Genomic DNA, 22544 nt, shown 5'->3' with positions numbered 1-22544 from the left:
CACAGATGTCCCAGTCTAGCTTGTCACAGATGTCCCAGTCTAGCTTGTCCAAGACCTCCCAGACTAGTCTGTCTCAGATCTCCCTTACCATCCTTTTTTCAGATCTATCTTACTAAATTTGTCATAGATGTCCAAGTCTACACAGACTAGCCTCAAATCTTCCTAACTATCCCATCTCAGACCCTAAACTCAGTGCTGTGGGTAATATCACTCACCTGTCATACACCATGCGGGCATGTCCGATGCCCTGGGTCAGGAAGGCCCATTCCAGATACAGCTCCTTTGCGGGCCGACTGACTTCTCGACAGCACAGTATGGCTTCCTGAACAACAAGAAGCCAGGTTGTACATGTGAACTTGACTTTTACTGTTCTATTACTTACTAACTGATGATTATTAAACAAGAGACAGCTTAAATGAAGAATTTAGTATTTGTCTAGAGGACATTGTACTGAGGAATGGTCTGAGGATGGTAGACGGTGGACTGAGGATGGTGGACAGAGGATGGTGGACTGAGGACGGTGGACTCAGGATGGTGGACTGAGGATGGTGGATAGAGGATGGTATACTGAGGACTGTGGACTGAGCACTGAAGACTGTGGACTGTGGACTGAGGACTGAAGATGGTGGACTGAGGACGGTGGATAAAGGATGGTGGACTGAGGACAGTGGACTGAGGATGGTCGACTGAGGATGGTGGATAGAGGATGGTGGACTGAGGATGAGGGATAGAGGACGGTGGATAGAAGATGTGGACTGAGGACTGTAGACTGAAGATGGTGTACTGAGGATGGTGGATAGAGGACGGTGGATAGAAGACGGTGGATAGAAGATGGTGGACTGAGGACTGTAGACTAAAGATGGTGGACTGAGGTCAGTGGACTGAGGACTGTAGACTGAGAATGGTGGACTGTGGACTGAGGAAGGTGGACTGAGGACTGTAGACTGAGGATGGTGGACTGAGGACGGTGGATAGAAGATGGTGGACTGAGGACTGTAGACTAAAGATGGTGGACTGAGGTCAGTGGACTGAGGACTGTAGACTGAGGATGGTGGACTGAGGATGGTGGATAGAGGATGGTGGACTGAGGATGAGGGATAGAGGACGGTGGATAGAAGATGTGGACTGAGGACTGTAGACTGAAGATGGAGTACTGAGGATGGTGGATAGAGGACGGTGGATAGAAGATGGTGGACTGAGGACTGTAGACTAAAGATGGTGGACTGAGGTCAGTGGACTGAGGACTGTAGACTGAGAATGGTGGACTGTGGACTGAGGAAGGTGGACTGAGGACTGTAGACTGAGGATGGTGGACTGAGGACGGTGGATAGAAGATGGTGGACTGAGGACTGTAGACTAAAGATGGTGGACTGAGGTCAGTGGACTGAGGACTGTAGACTGAGGATGGTGGACTGAGGATGGTGGATAGAGGATGGTGGACTGAGGATGAGGGATAGAGGACGGTGGATAGAAGATGTGGACTGAGGACTGTAGACTGAAGATGGAGTACTGAGGATGGTGGATAGAGGACGGTGGATAGAAGATGGTGGACTGAGGACTGTAGACTAAAGATGGTGGACTGAGGTCAGTGGACTGAGGACTGTAGACTGAGAATGGTGGACTGTGGACTGAGGAAGGTGGACTGAGGACTGTAGACTGAGGATGGTGGACTGAGGACGGTGGATAGAAGATGGTGGACTCAGGACTGTAGACTAAAGATGGTGGACTGAGGTCAGTGGACTGAGGATTGTAGACTGAAGATAGTGGACTGAGGACGGTGGATAGAGGACAGTGGATAGAAGATGGTGGAGAGAGGACTGTAGACTGAAGACGGTGGACTGAGGATGGTGGATAGAGGATGGTGGACTGAGGACTGTAGACTGAAGATGGTGGACTGAGGACGGTGGACTGAAGATGGTGGACTGAGGACTGTAGACTGAAGATGGTGGACTGAGGGCAGTGGACTGAGGATAGTGTATAGATGAAGGAGAGGTGGATAGAAGATGGAGGACTAGAAGATGGTGGACTGAGGTGGATAGAGGAAGGTGGACTGAGGACTGTAGACTGAAGATGGTGGACTGAGGACGGTGGATAGAAGATGGTGGACTGAGGACTGTAGACTGAAGATGGTGGACTGAGGATGGTGGACTGAGGACGGTGGATAGAGGAAGGTGGACTGAGGACTGTAGAATGAAGATGGTGGACCGAGGAAGGTGGACTGAGGACTGTAGACTGAAGATGGTGGACTGAGGACGGTGGATAGAAGATGGTGGACTGAGGACTGTAGACTGAAGATGGTGGACTGAGGATGGTGGATAGAGGATGGTGGATAGAGGACGGTGGATAGAGGATGGTGGACTGAGGACTGTAGACTGTAGACTGAGGACGGTGGACTGAGGACGGTGGACAGAGGATGGTTGATAGAGGATGGTGGATAGAGGATGGTGTACTGAGGAAGGTGGACTGAGGACTGTAGACTGAAGATGGTGGACTGAAGACAGTGGACTGAGGACTGTAGACTGAGGATGGTGGACTGTGGACCGAGGAAGGTGGACTGAGGACTGTAGACTGAGGACACAGGACGGTGGGCTGAGGACGGTGGACAGAGGATGGTGGATGGTAGACCGAGGAATGTTGATTGAGGATGTCGACTGAGGTTGGTTGTCAGAAACTCCAACATCAGGGTAATGATGGATCTGTGTGTTGTGACTGACAGAGCTCACCTCCATGAGTTTGTCGAGGGTGTCTGTTTCCCCCGAGTCCATCAGGTGGAGCAGCATCAACTCCCACACTGGCCAGCTCACCTGCAACATCACCAACACCATCAGTACAACCACATCACAACAACTCAGTGCTGTAATGAACTGAATGTCCTACACCTTGACAAAACATTACTTAAGCTGAAATGAGTCAATGAAAAGTAATGTCCTTCCTGCAATGAAGAATCTAAAGCTGGTCTTACACTTGTTCAGGCATTGCTCTCACACAGATGTTTTTGTCTGAATTTAGTATTTTTACAGTATTTTAGCATTATGAAACTGAGCAATAAACTGTATTGCCATACTGTCATGCATGTATAGCTGGAGAGGGAACAACAACCAGGTCGAAATGCTTTCACACTCTAGGATATGATTAGAGTTAAAAGATTCTTACAGTTTAGAGACAATAACACCAATAAATTCCATAAAAAAGCAAATAAAACTGACAAAAGCTGTTCCTAATTCATCAGATAATTCTGCTAAAGCAGACTTAATTCTGTGCATTCTGCCCCATATACAACCATGTAAGGCTTTAATGGCATACTGGCTGTATTCATGTTTTGAACAAATTTTTGGTTTAAAAAAAAAAATACAAAAAAAAATACACTGGTGCTGCTCACTGAATTAATGACAGCAAACACTCATTAAAGCTCTCATAAAATCATTCTGAGGATCTAAAGCTCACTGCTGTAAGCATGGTTTTATGTTGTATCTTTGATGTTTCTAATTATGGTCTAGTCACGGTCAAGCCATGGTCCAGTCTTGGTCCAGTCATAGTCAAGCCATGGTCCAATCATGGTCAAGCCATGGTCCCGTTATGAGGAGTCATGGTCAAGCCATGGTCCAATCATGGTCAAGCCATGGTCCAATCATGGTCAAGCCATGGTCCAATCATGGTCCTGTTATGGGGAGTCATGGTCAAGCCATGGTCCAATCATGGTCAAGCCATGGTCCAATCATGGTCCCGTTATGGGGAGTCATGGTCAAGCCATGGTCCAATCATGGTCCCGTTATGGGGAGTCATGGTCAAGCCATGGTCCAATCATGGTCAAGCCATGGTCCAATCATGGTCAAGCCATGGTCCAATCATGGTCCCGTTATGGGGAGTCATGGTCAAGCCATGGTCCAATCATGGTCAAGCCATGGTCAGGTCATGGTTCAGCCAATCTCATGGCAGCATATTCCTGTGATTTGAGAGGTGAGATGATTGCATGTGAACATATTCCTGTGACTTGAGAAATGGAATAAATCTCATGGCAGCATATTCCTGTGACTTGAGAGGTGAGATGATTGCATGTGAACATATTCCTGTGACTTGAGAGATGAGATTATTGCATGTGAACATATTCCTGTGATTTGAGAGGTGAGATAATTGCATGTGAACATATTCCTGTGACCTGAGAGGTGAAATAAATCTCATGGCAGCATATTCATGTGATTTTAGAAGTGAGATAAATCACATGTGAGCATATTCCTGTGATTTGAGAGGTGAGATGATTGCATGTGAACATATTCCTGTGACTTGAGAAATGGAATAAATCTCATGGCAGCATATTCCTGTGACTTGAGAGGTGAGATGATTGCATGTGAACATATTCCTGTGACTTGAGAGATGAGATTATTGCATGTGAACATATTCCTGTGATTTGAGAGGTGAGATAATTGCATGTGAACATATTCGTGTGACCTGAGAGGTGAAATAAATCTCATGGCAGCATATTCATGTGATTTTAGAAGTGAGATAAATCACATGTGAGCATATTCCTGTGATTTGAGAGATGTGTTTCAGGAAATATTTCTTGTCAGGTTTGAGATAAAGTACCACCCTGATAACCCACACTGACATGAAAGCCAACAGAGCCTTAGCTTCAGAGGACCAAGAAACATATCCAAATGGATTGCCTCATCTTGTGTGAACAGATTCCGATGTGTGAAGGGCTGTCTCATTAGCTACAGGTTTTAGCTGTGTCTTGTAACATCACCAGACATGTCAATGCTGATGTCTTTCAGATACCCATTAGAGATTCTCTAATGCAAAGCAATAACCAAGATAGAAATTCTGAGAGAAATTAGTGGTGGACTAATTCATGGAATAAGTAGTCAATCTGGACATTCAAAACAAGTATTGATTACCAACATATTCAATCAATTAAGCAAGGCCAGTAATCAATAATTAATCAATCTGAGAGTTCTGACTATCGAATACTCAGGTAAAGGACCAACACTCACAGCAATGGAGTTTGGTGGTCTCAGTGAGTGAGTGAGTGAGTGACAGCAGGGGGTGCCGTGGTACAGATACAGAAGGTTGTTCAAAATACCTCATTATTTCTCATTAGTTTCTTATGTCAGGCTACAGTATTCCAGTGATATCACATGGGTGTAGACATAATGGAGTGTGGACCAGGCCAACCCGGGCTGAAGACCCCACCAATGATTTATTCCAATTCAAGTTTGGCTGGCCGACAATCTGTAATGAGTGCTGGAGACATATTCTACCCACAGGTCTCAAAATATAACAAACACAATCCAAAACACTCTGATAGTTGACTGAATGGCTCTTGAGAACTAATCAAAACCATAAAAAATGAATTAACATCATAATTGACTCCTTGGAAGGCATATGGTGGCTCCAACTGATGATATTCAGCCAACTGCCAACAACCAATCAGACCTGTCTTCCACCCTCAAACCAGTGATAAATGGCGGCACTGAGACAGGTAACAAATTGTAAAGTCAAACGTAGCTTAATTTGACATGCCGCTGTAACTACAACTTTGAACACAAAGCAATCAATGTTTTATGTGTAAAACAACAGAGCTGGGGTTCCGCAAGGTAAGCAAACAAGACGGCCGATTGTGAAACATTTGCTGGAGACAGGTGTGAGAGGGGCAGGTGTTACGTCATGGTTCCGCCGCTGTGATACGACGCATATACTACACGCTGGAAGCACGCTGCAAACATACTCTGCTACAAGGGCAGGGAATACAAACATGTAACAAGCACTTGATACAACTAACACAGTTTTTATGTTCAGTTTGTTGTCTCTAATCAGGTATTATTCCTCGTTACCTACTGGCGAGACATGCCCAGTCACGTGGTCCCTCCTAACGAGAGGATGTTACATCACACAGCACTACAGGAGATCTACCAGTCACACTCCACATCACAACAAAGTCATCAGCAACAAATCCAAAGGAACAGACAAATAACATTTCTTGTGTTTTTCAGTACACACTGAGGGAATGTTTTGTCTTTTTTCCTGACACAAAGACAATGATGAGCATACATTATAACATACACCTACATTTCCACTTCTTACAGCCCCAAACAAAGCATTTTTATAGGTTCGTGAAAAGTTTTTGTGACCAAGTCAAACCTTTTTGATTTCATATATACATATATATATATGTTTATATATATATATATATATATATACTACTCACAGAATGTTAGGGAGCACATGGTTGTCTCAGATATTATATAGTTTAGTCCTGCCACAATAGATTAACTGTAGTAATATGGAGGAATCAAGTGCTCCCTAGCTCTTTTGAGTGGTATATGATTAGCAACAAGATTACACAGCTCTTCTGTGTGTGAACGATAATGACTGAGAAAAGGACAACCCTGTTGTCTTCAGTAGAGACCAGGATTCAAAAGTTAGTGCTATGATATCAAAGCATGCAAATCTTCTAACAGGTTTATTATTTCCAAATGCCATTTCTGTAAGGCTTTTCAAGGCACTTCCTCTCATTTTCAAGCCATAGCAACTTAAACATGTTTCCAAGTCCTTTTCAAGTCACACTATTGAATCGTTGCCTTTCCTAATCAAATGTGAGAATTCCAGTGCACCTGTTGAAAGCTGGAGGACGTCATACTGCTATCTGACATACACCCTCCATGAATCCACCAGCTTCAGAGAAAGATCAAAATTAAAAGAAGCGCATAAATCTAGTGTGTGTATTTTGATGTGATTGACAGTAGACAGGCCCCAGCCACAATGGTAGTGGGAGGCTCTCCATGATCACAGCAGTTACAGGTCCACATACGTAAGAGATTAACTTGTCTGTGGTGACAGAGAGTTGTAGAAAATGATTGCAACCAAAAGAATGATATCATGCTTTAATATATGATAAAAGGATATCAGCTGAAGAAAGTGATTGGATTGATTTCTCCCGAGACTGTGTTATTGGCTGGACACATCAAAGAGAATCCTTGAATGATGAAGCTCACTAGAATATTGAGGAGTGCCTAGCTGCTTGGTATCTAAACCTGGACCATTGAGTCCAGGATATGTACCTTGGTAACAAGTGTTCCCGTTCTTTCAGAAAAATATGTACCTTGGTACAAACAGGGCCATTCTGTCTGGTCAATATGTACCTTGGTACAAACAGGGCCATTCTGCCTGGTCAATATGTACCTTGGTACAAACAGGGCCATTCTGTCCGGTCAATATGTACCTTGGTACAAACAGGGCCATTCTGTCTGTTCAGTGTGTACCTTGGTACAAACAGGGCCATTCTGTCTGGTCAATATGTACCATGGTACAAACAGGGCCATTCTGCCTGGTCAATATGTACCTTGGTACAAACAGGGCCATTCTGTCTGGTCAATATGTACCTTGGTACAAACAGGGCCATTCTGCCTGGTCAATATGTACCTTGGTACAAACAGGGCCATTCTGTCTGTTCAGTGTGTACCTTTGTGACAAGCAGATGCATTCTATCTTGGGAATAGTTACATCCATTATAACTGATTGTATTGAATATTGATAATTCTGCAACACACTGTAATGAAATACATGATACCCATTTCTCCTTCCACCTCATACACACCATCATACACACCATCATACACACCATCACCACCGGTCTGTTCCTGACAGATTTGTTGACACAACCCTTACCATATACCTTATCATTCATCTCTCCAACCTGCTTCCTATTCATCCATCCATTATTTAGAAAAAACTTGACCAAACAACCCATGCATCCATTATATACTGACCTTAATCTACCCACCCATCCGTCCATCCATTATATACTGACCTAAATCTACCCATCCATCCATTATATACTGACCTAAATCTACCCATCCATCCATCCATCCATTATATACTGACCTTAATCTACCCACCCATCCATCCATTATATACTGACCTAAATCTACCAATCCATCCATCCATTATATACTGACCTAAATCTACCCATCCATCCATAATTTATATACTGACCTAAATCTACCCATCCATCCATCCATTATACACGGACCTTAATCTACCCACCCATCCACCCATTACACACTGACTTTAATCTACCCATCCATCCATCCATTATATACTGACCTAAATCTACCCATCCATCCATTATATACTGACCTTAATCTACCCATCCATCCATCCATCCATTATATACTGACCTTAATCTACCCATTCATCCATCCATTATATACTGACCTTAATCTACCCACCCATCCATCCATTATATACTGACTTTAATCTCCATCCATATCCATCCTAATCCATCCATCCATTATATATCCTGACCTAAATCTACCCATCCATCCATTATATACTGACCTAAATCTACCCATCCATCCATTATATACTGACCTTAATCTACCCATCCATCCATCCATTATATACTGACCTTAATCTACCCATCCATCCATCCATTATACACTGACCTTAATCTACCCATCCACCCATACACCTGATTAATCTACCCATCCATCCATCCATTATATACTGACCTAAATCTACCCATCCATCCATTATATACTGACCTTAATCTACCCATCCATCCATCCATTATATACTGACCTTAATCTACCCATTCATCCATCCATTATATACTGACCTTAATCTACCCACCCATCCACCCATTATATACTGACCTTAATCTACCCATCCATCCATCCATCCATCCATTATATACTGACCTAAATCTACCCATCCATCCATTATATACTGACTTTAATCTACCCACCCATTATATACTGACCTTAATCCATCCATCCATCCACCCATTATATATCTACCCATCCATCACCCATTAATCTACCCATCCATCCACCCATTATATACTGACCTAAATCTACCTATCCACCAATTATATACTGACCTTAATCTACCCATCCATTATATACTGATCTTAATCTACCCATCCATTATATACTGACCTAAATCTACCCATCCAACCATCCATCCATTATATACTGACCTTAAACTACCCATCCATTATATACTGATCGTAATCTACTCATCCATTTATTCAAAATCCCTCCTCCTCACCCCACCCATCTACACACCCACCATCAGTATATCTGGTTGTACCTGTACCTGTCTGATCTGTACTGACAAGTTTGATGAATTAACCACACACTAATCTCTCATCCACAACCAGATTTTTCCCGGTGATTCCTCCCAGACATAAAGTGCTTAGTTCTTGTCACATCCAATCATAGTATGCGTCAATCAAAGGCCCGTGACCCCTGACCCCACAAAAGCTTGATGCTGCTGTGTGTCTCCATGAGAATACCTGGTGCCAGGTACTGACTTGGCTGGGAGCTACCTAACGAGACACCTCACATCACCTTTAGGCCCATCAGGTACAAGATGTCTCAGTGGAGGGGTGAGACACTGCCTAGGATGGGACTTTCACAGCACTGGAGCGGTGAGACACTGCCTAGGTTGGGACTTTCACAGCACTGGAGCGGTGAGACACTGCCTAGGATGGGACTGTCACAGCAGTGGAGCGGTGAGACACTGCCTAGGATGGGACTGTCACAGCAGCGGAGCGGTGAGACACTGCCTAGGATGGGACTGTCACAGCAGTGGAGCGGTGAGACACTGCCTAGGATGGGACTGTCACAGCAGCGGAGCGGTGAGACACTGCCTAGGATGGGACTTTCACAGCACTGGAGCGGTGAGACACTGCCTAGGATGGGACTGTCACAGCACTGGAGCGGTGAGACACTGCCTCGGATGGGACTGTCACAGCAGCGGAGCGGTGAGACACTGCCTAGGATGGGACTTTCACAGCACCGGAGCGGTGAGACACTGCCTAGGATGGGACTGTCACAGCACTGGAGCAGTGAGACACTGCCAAGGATGGGACTTTCACAGCACTGGAGCGGTGAGACACTGCCAAGGATGTGACTGTCACAGCAGTAGGGGGGTGAAACACTGCCTAGGATGGGACTGTCACAACAGTGGAGTGGTGAGACACTGCCTAGGATGGGACTGTCACAGCAGCGGAGCGGTGAGACACTGCCTAGGATGGGACTGTCACAACAGTGGAGTGGTGAGACACTGCCTAGGATGGGACTGTCACAGCAGCGGAGTGGTGAGACACTGCCTAGGATGGGGCTGCCATAGGAGTAGTGTGTGCATGTGTACTGGGAGACATGTCACCTGAACAATGTGCCCACCCAAGTTTTGGGTTTGAGTGAAAGAGTGAGTGAGTGAGTTGGGTTTTACACTGCTTTTAGCAATATAATGGCGGGGGACACCAGAAAATGGGCTTCACACATGAGTGAATGAGTGAGTGAGGATGAGTTAGGGGAAAGTGTATATGTGTGATGCTCAGCAATATTACAGCTATTCCATTAGTTGACTCTTATGACAAACTTGGGTTCTGAAGACCAATAACAACCTGGGTCTTCACGGGTATCGGGGTGAGTGAGTGAGTGAGTGAGTGAGGATAAGTGTGAATGAGGATGGCTATGTGAGCGAGTTAGAAGGTGAGTGAGTGAGTGAGTAAGAGGGAGAATATGTGTGTGTAAAACTGCGAGAATTTGATTCCTGTATATTAATACAAATCAGACAAAATGTAGATTCTTTGAAAAAATTGTATTAACTCTTTGTGTCATTCTGCTCCACTAGGTTCAGTTATAAGGAAGATGTTGGTAAGACTGTTTAAGCTGCTTTTATAGCAGCCAAACAGTTTGATGTAAAATTTACAACAATTTCTATTGATTTTACCATTTCTATTCTCCCTTAACATGAGCAACAGAAATTCAACCACAGAAAAAGAAGACTTGATTTTATCGTATTCTGATTGATAGATTGATGTTGATGTTGTTACTGTTTATTGGGTACAACATCATGAGTCATGAACTCACTTTCCTGTGATGTTTTAACATCATAGAATCTACTTACCCATGGATTTCATGTTATCTCTTCATTGTTTAGATACAGTTACTTGTAATGTCAGAAACACTCACATGTTCTTGAAACTGTACCCTAATGGAGCAGTGAAATAGAAGATCCTCGACAAGGTAACAGTGTGTAGACAGACAGCAATATGTCAACAAGTTGCAGGCTATATATATTTACACTTGAAACCAAAACCATGATCCGCCAGTATTTGCTGTACGCAACATTTGCATGATTTAAGGACTACTCTACATGGTCCCCAACAGAAAAGCTTATCAAGTTTTATACAGAAAATATTACATGAATATATCATGGATAAAAATGTCAAGACCAAGAGAATGTGAGTTTATCAGATAGAGCTAGATACATCGTTTATTAAATGGAGCTAGATACATCAACAATATGTTCCTAACCTCCAACTGAGATGCGTGGGCTTTTTTACCCAACTGGCTCCAAACCTTGGTCTCACAAATATATGTTATTATATTTAGTGAATAGGGATGGAGAGGTGGGTGGTAGGAGGGCTGGGATGAGTTGATGGGTGGTGGTAGTGGTGGACTAGGTGTGGACTCGGGTATGAGATGGGGATGTGGGTGTGAGTTTGGTAATTGTAGAGTGTCAGCTAATGGTAGGTGGTACTGGTAGAATGGTAGGGAGGAATGTGGGTGGGGGTGGAGGTAGGGTTGAGGAGGATGCAGATAGAGGTGTGGGGGGAGAGGGGGATTACAATATTCTGTTTTATCCCCTTCTTTAAGTCATAATATGTTATTCCATGAAAGGAGAAAGTGAACAGCTTCTATTTTGCCCAACAAGCTAAGTTCAGGTGAATAGAGATGCATGGATGTGGATCTTTCCTCCTCACTGCAATACTTTACTTTGGGATAAACTTCTACAATGTATTTATTGTGGCCTTGAGTACAAAATGATGAGCAATCGAACATTTATAACCATCAGGTAACGATCACAACACAGATGAGAGCAGGAGACTTCTTAAGGCCCACCAGGTAACATTTACAACACAGATGAGAGCAGGAGACTTCTTAAGGCCCACCAGGTAACATTTACAACACAGATGAGTGCAGGAGACTTCTTTAGGCCCATCAGGTAACATTTACAACACAGATGAGTGCAGGAGACTTCTTTAGGCCCACCAGGTAACATTTACAACACAGATGAGAGCAGGAGACTTCTTTAGGCCCACCAGGTAACATTTACAACACAGATGAGAGCAGGAGACTTCTTAAGGCCCACCAGGTAACATTTACAACACAGATGAGTGCAGGAGACTTCTTTAGGCCCTCAGGTAACATTTACAACACAGATGAGAGCAGGAGACTTCTTAAGGCCCACCAGGTAACATTTACAACACAGATGAGTGCAGGAGACTTCTTTAGGTCCACCAGGTAACATTTACAACACAGATGAGAGCAGAAGACTTCTTTAGGCCCACCAGGTAACATTTACAACACATATGAGTGCAGAAGACTTCTTTAGGCCCATCAGGTAACACTTACAACACAGATGAGAGCAGGAGACTTCTTAAGGCCCACCAGGTAACATTTACAACACAGATGAGTGCAGGAGACTTCTTTAGGCCCATCAGGTAACATTTACAACACAGATGAGAGCAGAAGACTTCTTAAGGCCCATCAGGTAACATTTACAACACAGATGAGAGCAGAAGACTTCTTAAGGCCCACCAGGTAACATTTACAACACAGATGAGAGCAGAAGACTTTTAAGGCCCACCAGGTAACATTTACAACACAGATGAGAGCAGAAGACTTCTTTAGGCCCATCAGGTAACATTTACAACACAGATGAGAGCAGGAGACTTCTTTAGGTCCACCAGGTAACATTTACAACACAGATGAGAGCAGAAGACTTCTTTAGGCCCATCAGGTAACATTTACAACACAGATGAGAGCAGAAGACTTCTTAAGGCCCATCAGGTAACATTTACAACGCAGATGAGAGCAGAAGACTTCTTTAGGCCCACCAGGTAACATTTACAACACAGATGAGTGCAGGAGACTTCATTAGGCCCATCAGGTAACATTTACAACACAGATGAGAGCAGAAGACTTTTTAAGGCCCACCAGGTAACATTTACAACACAGATGAGTGCAGGAGACTTCTTTAGGCCCACCAGGTAACATTTACAACTCAGATGAGAGCAGGAGACTTCTTAAGGTCCACCAGGTAACATTTCCAAATCAGATGAGAGCAGAAGACTTTTTAAGGCCCACCAGGTAACATTTACAACACAGATGAGAGCAGAAGACTTCTTAAGGCCCACCAGGTAACATTTACAACACAGATGAGAGCAGGAGACTTCTTTAGGCCCACCAGGTAACATTTACAACACTGATGAGAGCAGGAGACTTCTTTAGGTCCACCAGGTAACATTTACAACACAGATGAGTGCAGGAGACTTCTTAAGGCCCACCAGGTAACATTTACAACACAGATGAGAGCAGAAGACTTCTTAAGGCCCACCAGGTAACATTTACAACACAGATGAGAGCAGAAGACTTTTTAAGGCCCACCAGGTAACATTTACAACACAGATGAGAGCAGGAGACTTCTTTAGGCCCACCAGGTAACATTTACAACACAGATGAGAGCAGGAGACTTCTTAAGGCCCATCAGGTAACATTTACAACACAGATGAGTGCAGGAGACTTCTTAAGGCCCATCAGGTAACATTTACAACTCAGATGAGTGCAGGAGACTTCTTTAGGTCCACCAGGTAACATTTACAACACAGATGAGAGCAGAAGACTTCTTTAGGCCCACCAGGTAACATTTACAACACAGATGAGAGCAGGAGACTTCTTAAGGCCCATCAGGTATCATTTACAACACAGATGAGTGCAGGAGACTTCTTAAGGCCCATCAGGTAACATTTACAACTCAGATGAGTGCAGGAGACTTCTTAAGGCCCATCAGGTAACATTTACAACTCAGATGAGTGCAGGAGACTTCTTTAGGAACACCAGGTAACATTTACAACACAGATGAGAGCAGGAGACTTCTTTAGGCCCATCAGGTAACATTTACAACACAGATGAGTGCAGGAGACTTCTTAAAGCCCACCAGGTAACATTTAGAACACAGATGAGAGCAGAAGACTTCTTTAGGCCCACCAGGTAACACTTACAACACAGATGAGAGCAGAAGACTTTTTAAGGCCCACCAGGTAACATTTACAACACAGATGAGAGCAGGAGACTTCTTTAGGTCCACCAGGTAACATTTACAACACAGATGAGAGCAGGAGACTTCTTTATGCCCACCAGGTAACATTTACAACACAGATGAGAGCAGGAGACTTCTTTAGGTCCACCAGGTAACATTTACAAATCAGATGAGTGCAGGAGACTTCTTTAAGCCTATCAGGTAACATTTACAACACAGATGAGAGCAGGAGACTTCTTTAGGCCCACTAGGTAACATTTACAACACAGATGAGAGCAGGAGACTTCTTTAGGTCCACCAAGTAACATTTACAACACATATGAGAGCAGAAGACTTCTTTAGGCCCATCAGGTAACATTTACAACACAGATGAGAGCAGGAGACTTCTTTAGGCCCACCAGGTAACATTTACAACACATATGAGAGCAGAAGACTTCTTTAGGCCCACCAGGTAACATTTACAACACAGATGAGAGCAGAAGACTTTTTAAGGCCCACCAGGTAACATTTACAACACTGATGAGAGCAGAAGACTTTTTAAGGCCCACCAGGTAACATTTACAACACAAATGAGAGCAGAAGACTTCTTTAGGAACACCAGGTAACATTTACAACACTGATGAGAGCAGAAGACTTTGTAAGGCCCACCAGGTAACATTTACAACACAGATGAGAGCAGAAGACTTCTTTAGGTCCACCAGGTAACATTTACAACACAGATGAGAGCAGGAGACTTCTTTAGGCCCACCAGGTAACATGTACAACACATATGAGAGCAGAAGACTTCTTAAGGCCCACCAGGTAACATTTACAACACAGATGAGTGCAGGAGACTTCTTTAGGCCCACCAGGTAACATTTACAACACAGATGAGAGCAGGAGACTTCTTAAGGCCCATCAGGTAACATTTACAACACAGATGAGTGCAGGAGACTTCTTAAGGCCCATCAGGTAACATTTACAACTCAGATGAGTGCAGGAGACTTCTTTAGGTCCACCAGGTAACATTTACAACACATATGAGAGCAGAAGACTTCTTTAGGTCTACCAGGTAACATTTACAACACAGATGAGAGCAGGAGACTTCTTTAGGCCCACCAGGTAACATTTACAACACATATGAGAGCAGAAGACTTCTTAAGGCCCCGAGGTAACATTTACAACACAGATGAGAGCAGAAGACTTCTTAAGGCCCACCAGGTAACATTTACAACACAGATGAGAGCAGAAGACTTCTTAAGGCCCACCAGGTAACATTTACAACACAGATGAGTGCAGGAGACTTCTTTAGGAACACCAGGTAACATTTACAACACAGATGAGAGCAGGAGACTTCTTAAGGCCCATCAGGTAACATTTACAACACAGATGAGTGCAGGAGACTTCTTAAGGCCCATCAGGTAACATTTACAACACAGATGAGTGCAGGAGACTTCTTAAGGCCCATTAGGTAACATTTACAACTCAGATGAGGGCAGGAGACTTCTTAAGGCCCAACAGGTAACATTTGCTGGAGCTATGTTGTAGTAGTTTCTGAACATATTGAACCAAGTCCCGTTAGTTGACTCTTACAACAACCTTGGTTTGCTGAAGACCAATTATAACCTGGATCTTCACAGCTCTCGGGGTAAGTGAGTGAGTGAGGATAAGTGTGAATGAGTATGGCTGACTGAGTGAGTTAGAAGCTGAGTGAGTGAGTGAGTGAGAAGGTGAGTGAGTTAGAGGGAGAATATGTGAGTGTAAAACTGCGAAAATTTGATTCCTGTATATTAATACAGAGCAGACAAAATGTAGATTATTTGAATCAGTTTGTATTAACTCTGTGTGTCATTCTGCTCCACTAGGTTCAGTTATAAGGAAGATGTTGGTAAGATTGTATTAACTCTGTGTGTCATTCTGCTCCGCTAGGTTCAGGTATAAGGAAGATGTTTGTAAGATTGTATTAACTCTTTGTGTCATTCTGCTCCACTAGGTTCAGTTATAAGGAAGATGTTGGTAAGATTGTATTAACTCTTTGTGTCATTCTGCTCCACTAGGTTCAGTTATAAGGAAGATGTTGGTAAGATTGTATTAACTCTTTGTGTCATTCTGCTCCACTAGGTTCAGTTATAAGGAAGATGTTGGTAAGATTGTATTAACTCTTTGTGTCATTCTGCTCCACTAGGTTCAGTTATAAGGAAGATGTTGGTAAGATTGTATTAACTCTTTGTGTCATTCTGCTCCACTAGGTTCAGTTATAAGGAAGATGTTGGTAAGATTGTATTAACTCTTTGTGTCATTCTGCTCCACTAGGTTCAGTTATAAGGAAGATGTTGGTAAGATTGTATTAACTCTTTGTGTCATTCTGCTCCACTAGGTTCAGTTATAAGGAAGATGTTGGTAAGATTGTATTAACTCTTTGTGTCATTCTGCTCCATTAGGTTCAGTTATAAGGAAGATGTTGGTAAGATTGTATTAACTCTTTGTGTCATTCTGCTCCACTAGGTTCAGTTATAAGGAAGATGTTGGTAAGATTGTATTAACTCTTTGTGTCATTCTGCTCCACTAGGTTCAGTTATAAGGAAGATGTTGGTAAGACTGTATTAACTCTTTGTGTCATTCTGCTCCACTAGGTTCAGTTATAAGGACGATGTTGGTAAGATTGTTAAGCTGCACACTGAACATATTGAAAAATACAGCAATCTGGCCTCAGGTTCACATTGTTCCTTGGCTGCATAAAGTGTATTGTGTTTCAACTAGGAAATGTTCTACTGATCTAATCCGAGATTAAATGGCATCTATGACAGAAAAAAATCCTTTCTCTAACAAACTTCTACCCTAGTTAGATTTGGTAAAATTACGGAAGCAGAATTTATCCTTAAAAGTCTGACTGCAAGCTGTCTGTACTAATTGTTACATCAAGAACTCTTAACTTATTCTCCACCTAAAATTAGAACTGCCTTTTTGTCTCATCACTGATATTTCTGCATTTGTTGAAGTAGGACAGTGCTCAGCATCTTATATGCGCCGGAAGTGGAATCTGGCTGGGAGAGAGTGGTTGTTAATTGGCTGTGTAATGTGGTCTGCTTGATGTGAGGGGACTGTATGATCTCATTGTCATATTGTTATATCTTTAAAGAACATCATCATAGTTACAAACATTCATGTCAAGTATCATCGTATTTGGTAAGGCAGCCACTGACATGAAAGATATGATATTCTTACTACGTCATCAAACCTTGAGAGCAAAAGATGGCGCCTAAAAGCCCTTATAAACACATTCATCTACACATGTATAAGCTCCATCATGGTGATATTCTTGAATATTTAATTTTACCAGAATTTCTTTTTTTATAAGAAGACAATTTCATTTTCTCAGAGTAATGCTCTGATTGCTACATATACCAAAACGCAGCTCTCATTATTTATTTTTCATTTACCAGTACTTACTTTCCATTTCCAGGCACAAAATAAGTCTTTAAATTTAAGTAGGAGGGTGATTGAGGACGTGTTAGTGAGTGAAGAGATGCTGGTTTCTGGAGTCTGTGTAAAGTGAGTGAGTTTTAAGTTTTACATGCTTTTGGCAACTTTCCAGCAATATCATGGCGGTGGACACCTGAAATGGGTTCTTCACACCTTGTGCCCATGTGGGGAGTTGAACCTGGGTCTTCAGCGTGACGAGTGAACACTTTAACCACTAGGCTACCCCACAGCAACAAAATGGATGAAGTATCAAACTTGTGTTTACACATGATGTGTCTTAAGTGTAGCAAATGAATGCTTCAAACATATCTGAGTTTCCAGCGTCACAGACCCTGGTGTGAGTGAGAACAGTGTTCCTGCTGTGTGACAGTCTGTCAGTCTCATGCAGGAGGAAACCTGCAGTTATGCTGGTTCTATTGCGTATCACTTCGCTGTAAACCCACCACAAGCCCAGTGCCAACATACCTAGAGACATCATCAGGGCAAATCTGGATTTGAACCTTGTCCACTGTTTTCATGGATCCAACACTATGTACAGTGAATTGTAGCACCCTACACTACTGAACCAGTCACTCCATACATTACAGTCATCAGAGCGTAAGCCACTCACTGACTGTCATAGGTAACTGACGTAACTATACAAGCAACACAAAAGCACTGCAATCACAAGCATTTTCTCAGCAATTAGAGAACAAACGGGATCTCAGCATCCTGTTGACCCTCATGCCCTCAGAATGGTTGAAAGTGACCTCCATGGTCTGTGAGAAATCCCAAACCCTGTTGGAAGCTTGAGTCCACAACGAGGGGCGAGAAACTCCTCCACAGTAACGCTGACAGTCAGGTCTTCTGCAGCAGAGCTAACCATGAAAAACAGGAATTTGACATGTACAGCGATTTGCTGACAGCCCTGTGTTGACTTGGAAAGCACAAAGGCCCATGGCCATTGGGTTCAATTGTTATGGACGGCAAATAAACCCCTTTTCAAGGTTACACTAGTTCAGAATGTGGAGTTGAATTGATTGTATTAATACACAGAGGAGAGGAATAAACATGACATGCTGCTCCCTCTTCTGTCAAACAGCGTCAGCAAACAGGCTCTGTAACGGTAGAGTCAGTCATATAGCCTCCTCACTGTAGCCGCTTCAGGAGATGGAGGCGTGATGTGGGTATGATAGTACGTGAGAATAGCCAGGACAGCCAGTCAGGACAGATGGGTGGGCAGGCAGGTGGGCAGGTACATAGGTAGGCAAGTGGGTGGGCAGGCGGGTGGGCAGGCACATAGGTAGGCAGGGTGGGTGGGTGGGCAGGTAGGGTGGGCAGGTAGGTAGGTAGGTAGGTGGCAGGTGGGTGGGCGGGCAGGTGGCAGGCAGGTGGGGTGGGCAGGTGGGTAGGTGGGTGGGGGGCAGGTGGGTGGGCAGGTGGGTGGGCAGGTAGGTGGGCAGGTAGGTGGGCAGGTAGGTGGGCAGGTAGGTGGGCAGGTAGGTGGGCAGGTAGGTGGGCAGGTAGGTGGGCAGGTAGGTGGGCAGGTAGGTGGGCAGGTAGGTGGGCAGGTAGGTGGGCAGGTAGGTGGGCAGGTAGGTGGGCAGGTAGGTGGGCAGGTAGGTGGGCAGGTAGGTGGGCAGGTAGGTGGGCAGGTAGGTGGGCAGGTAGGTGGGCAGGTAGGTGGGCAGGTAGGTGGGCAGGTAGGTGGGCAGGTAGGTGGGCAGGTAGGTGGGCAGGTAGGTGGGCAGGTAGGTGGGCAGGTAGGTGGGCAGGTAGGTGGGCAGGTAGGTGGGCAGGTAGGTGGGCAGGTAGGTGGGCAGGTAGGTGGGCAGGTAGGTGGGCAGGTAGGTGGGCAGGTAGGTGGGCAGGTAGGTGGGCAGGTAGGTGGGCAGGTAGGTGGGCAGGTAGGTGGGCAGGTAGGTGGGCAGGTAGGTGGGCAGAGGTGAGGTAGAGCATTGCTTAAGGTGAGGCAGAGTGTTGCTTATAGTGAGGCAGTGTTGCTTAAGGTGAGGCAGTGTTGCTTAAGGTGAGGCAGAGTGTTGCTTAAGGTGAGGCAAAGACCAGAGTGCTTATGGTGAAGCAATGTCGACCACATGGTGGCTCTATGGTACCTACACTGATCTGGTTTGATGGAAATGACTGAGAGTGTTGCATAACACCAGTCTTAGCAATATTCTAACTTTATCATTGATTTGGGTTATATATATATATATCATATATATACTATGACAGCAAATTGCTGGAAACTGAGCACCTGTTCCAGTCTAGTCTCCCAGTGAGTTTCTATTCAGTGCAGAAGACCTGTCCGAACCTGCAGTGTCCTACACTACAGGAGTGTCAGAGGACATGATGTCAGCACTAAGAATAAGCCCCACAACTGCGTGCTGTATTCCTGGTTCAGGAAGGTTCGAAGTGACCTCCGCAGCAGTTGTTTGCATTCCACAAACACGGAAACCACCGCAACATGAGATGACCACAAGTCGACAGCGGCCTAATTGTTGTTTCTGATTTCGACACTTGCCGCGAACAAACATTTCTCCGATGTTGGTGAACAAGTCATGGTTGCTGCAGTGTAACCGTCACGACTCTGGCTCCCGGGATGTGTGTAGACTCCATCACCGGGAACATCAACTTCAAGTCCGCTATTTGACCTAAGGGTGTAAGATTAACTTAACAATTTAGCAAAACAACAGTAAATTCACCAATTTGTCTCTGGCAGTGGTGTTTGGTTTGTAGTCATCCCAGTAGTCATCCCGGAAGCCACCTGATAAACCAAATGAAATAGGAAAACAAAGACAACAGTTTTTGGTTTTGGGATCTTCCTCTGAGGTACCAATATGACTGGGAACACGACACTCATGCAAACATCCATGATGTAAAAAGTATTAAATTTGCTGATTTTCACACTGAGAGATTGAAAGCAGTATCAAGTATTTGTTTTGATAGCTGAGCTGAAAAATTTGCTTGACAAACAGAGTCTTGTCCACATAGATTAGAGAGGCTGGCTGGAGACAGGGAATGAAGGAGCCATTGTTGACACAGACGGTGCGACACAAAGCCAGATGTGACGACACAAAGACACAAGCACCAGACACAATCACAGGAATGTGGAGAGAAGATGCTATCAATGCAAAAGCAGGCTTAAACCAGCCTTGTCCCAGCCTGAAATCTCTCAGTGATGTAAACTGGGGTAATCATGTCTTGTGGTTGTAAATGCAGTCTGAGGTAAGAGTATGCCCTGCCCTTGCACATATCAGTGATGAAAACAGCGGTAAATTGTCCTTATTCATGACAAAGCAAACTTGGGTAAACTGGTCTTATTCATGACAATGTAAACTGGGGTAAATTGTCCTTATTCATGACAATGTAAACTGGGGTAAATTGTCCTTAATCATGACAATGTAAACTGGGGTAAATTGGACTTAATCATGACAATGTAAACTATGACAATGTAAACTGGGGTAAATTGGCCTTAATCATGACAATGTAAACCGGGGTAAATTGGCCTTAACCATGACAATGTAAACTGGGGTAAATTGGCCTTAATCATGACAATGTAAACTGGGGTAAATTGGCCTTAATCATGACAATGTAAACTGGGGTAAATTGGCCTTAATCATGACAATGTAAACTGGGGTAAATTGGCCTTAATCATGACAATGACTTAATCATGACAATGTAAACTGGGAGTAAATTGGCCTTAATCATGACAAGTAAACTGGCCTTAATCATGACAATGTAAACTGGGGTAAATTGGCCTTAATCATGACAATGTAAACTGGGTAAATTGGTGACAATGTAAACTGGACTTAATCATGACAATGTAAACTGGGGTAAATTGGCCTTAATCATGACAATGTAAACTGGGGTAAATTGGACTTAATCATGACAATGTAAACTGGGGTAAATTGGACTTAATCATGACAATGTAAACTAGGGTAAATTGGACTTAATCATGACAATGTAAACTGGGGTAAATTGGCCTTAATCATGACAATGTAAACTAGGGTAAATGATGACTTTTTTATCCATACGGTGGAGCCTTAGTCATGTCATAGTTTAAATACGTGCACATGTGCACATATCATTTTTGCCTAGCAACCATTGTTTCAGTATTTTGTCGTCTGTGACGTCATTAAGCAATTGAATGTGACGTCAATTAACAGGGCCGTCACTCTTGCTTACCGTGTTTCAGTGCACAGATGTACATAAATAAAATATTCTGGGCAGCTCACATCAGTCAAGGGATATATCCCAATGAAGGTGGACCCCTGGCAATACCCTTGATGACACCTAAATCTCTTGCCTGGAATTTGATATCAGACACAGTTTATCATGTCTGGAAATTTATACAAACCAGAGTATATAATTGTTGTCACTCGCTACTAACCTTGGTATATCATGCATAGGGCTTGTTATAAACAACAGTTTATCATTCCAGTCAGTAGTTAATGACCTGGGTATATCCTACCAGTCAGTAGTTAATGACCTGGGTATATCATACCAGTTGGTAGTTAATTACCTGGGTATATCCTACCAGTCAGTAGTTTATGACCTGGGTATATCATACCAGACAGTAGTTAATGACCTGGGTATATCATATCAGTCAGTAGTTAATGACCTGGGTATATCCTACCAGTCAGTAGTTAATGACATGGGTATATCATAGCAGTCAGTAGTTAATGACATGGGTATATCCTACCAGTCAGTAGTTAATGACCTGGGTATATCATACCAGACAGTAGTTAATGACCTGGGTATATCCTACCAGTCAGTAGTTAATGACCTGGGTATATCATACCAGACAGTAGTTAATGACATGGGTATATCCTACCAGTCAGTAGTTAATGACCTGGGTATATCCTACCAGTCAGTAGTTAATGACCTCATACCAGTCGGTATATCCTACCAGTCAGTAGTTAATGACCTGGGTATATCATACCAGACAGTATAGTTAATGACCTGGGTATATCATATCAGTCAGT

The 22544-nt window shown here is 43.6% G+C and overlaps 1 protein-coding gene across 1 annotated transcript in view; it reads right to left on the bottom strand.

Moving 5' to 3' along the window:
- LOC124290177 (U3 small nucleolar RNA-associated protein 6 homolog) overlaps positions 1–22544 on the bottom strand; it is a 184464-nt gene that overhangs the window by 10393 nt on the left and 151527 nt on the right. The window contains exons 18-19 of the mRNA XM_046726871.1: positions 2724–2804; positions 216–322 (exon numbers count right to left, since the gene is read on the bottom strand). Of these exons, the coding sequence (XP_046582827.1) occupies positions 216–322; positions 2724–2804 (188 nt within the window). The remainder of the gene's footprint in view (positions 1–215; positions 323–2723; positions 2805–22544) is intronic.

This window comes from Haliotis rubra, unplaced genomic scaffold (assembly GCF_003918875.1).
Source record: "Haliotis rubra isolate DU_JTF1 unplaced genomic scaffold, ASM391887v1 Scf46, whole genome shotgun sequence".
NCBI lineage: Eukaryota > Metazoa > Mollusca > Gastropoda > Lepetellida > Haliotidae > Haliotis > Haliotis rubra.
The sequence above is the reverse complement of the archived record's forward strand: the minus strand, read 5'-3'. Positions and strand labels throughout refer to the sequence as shown.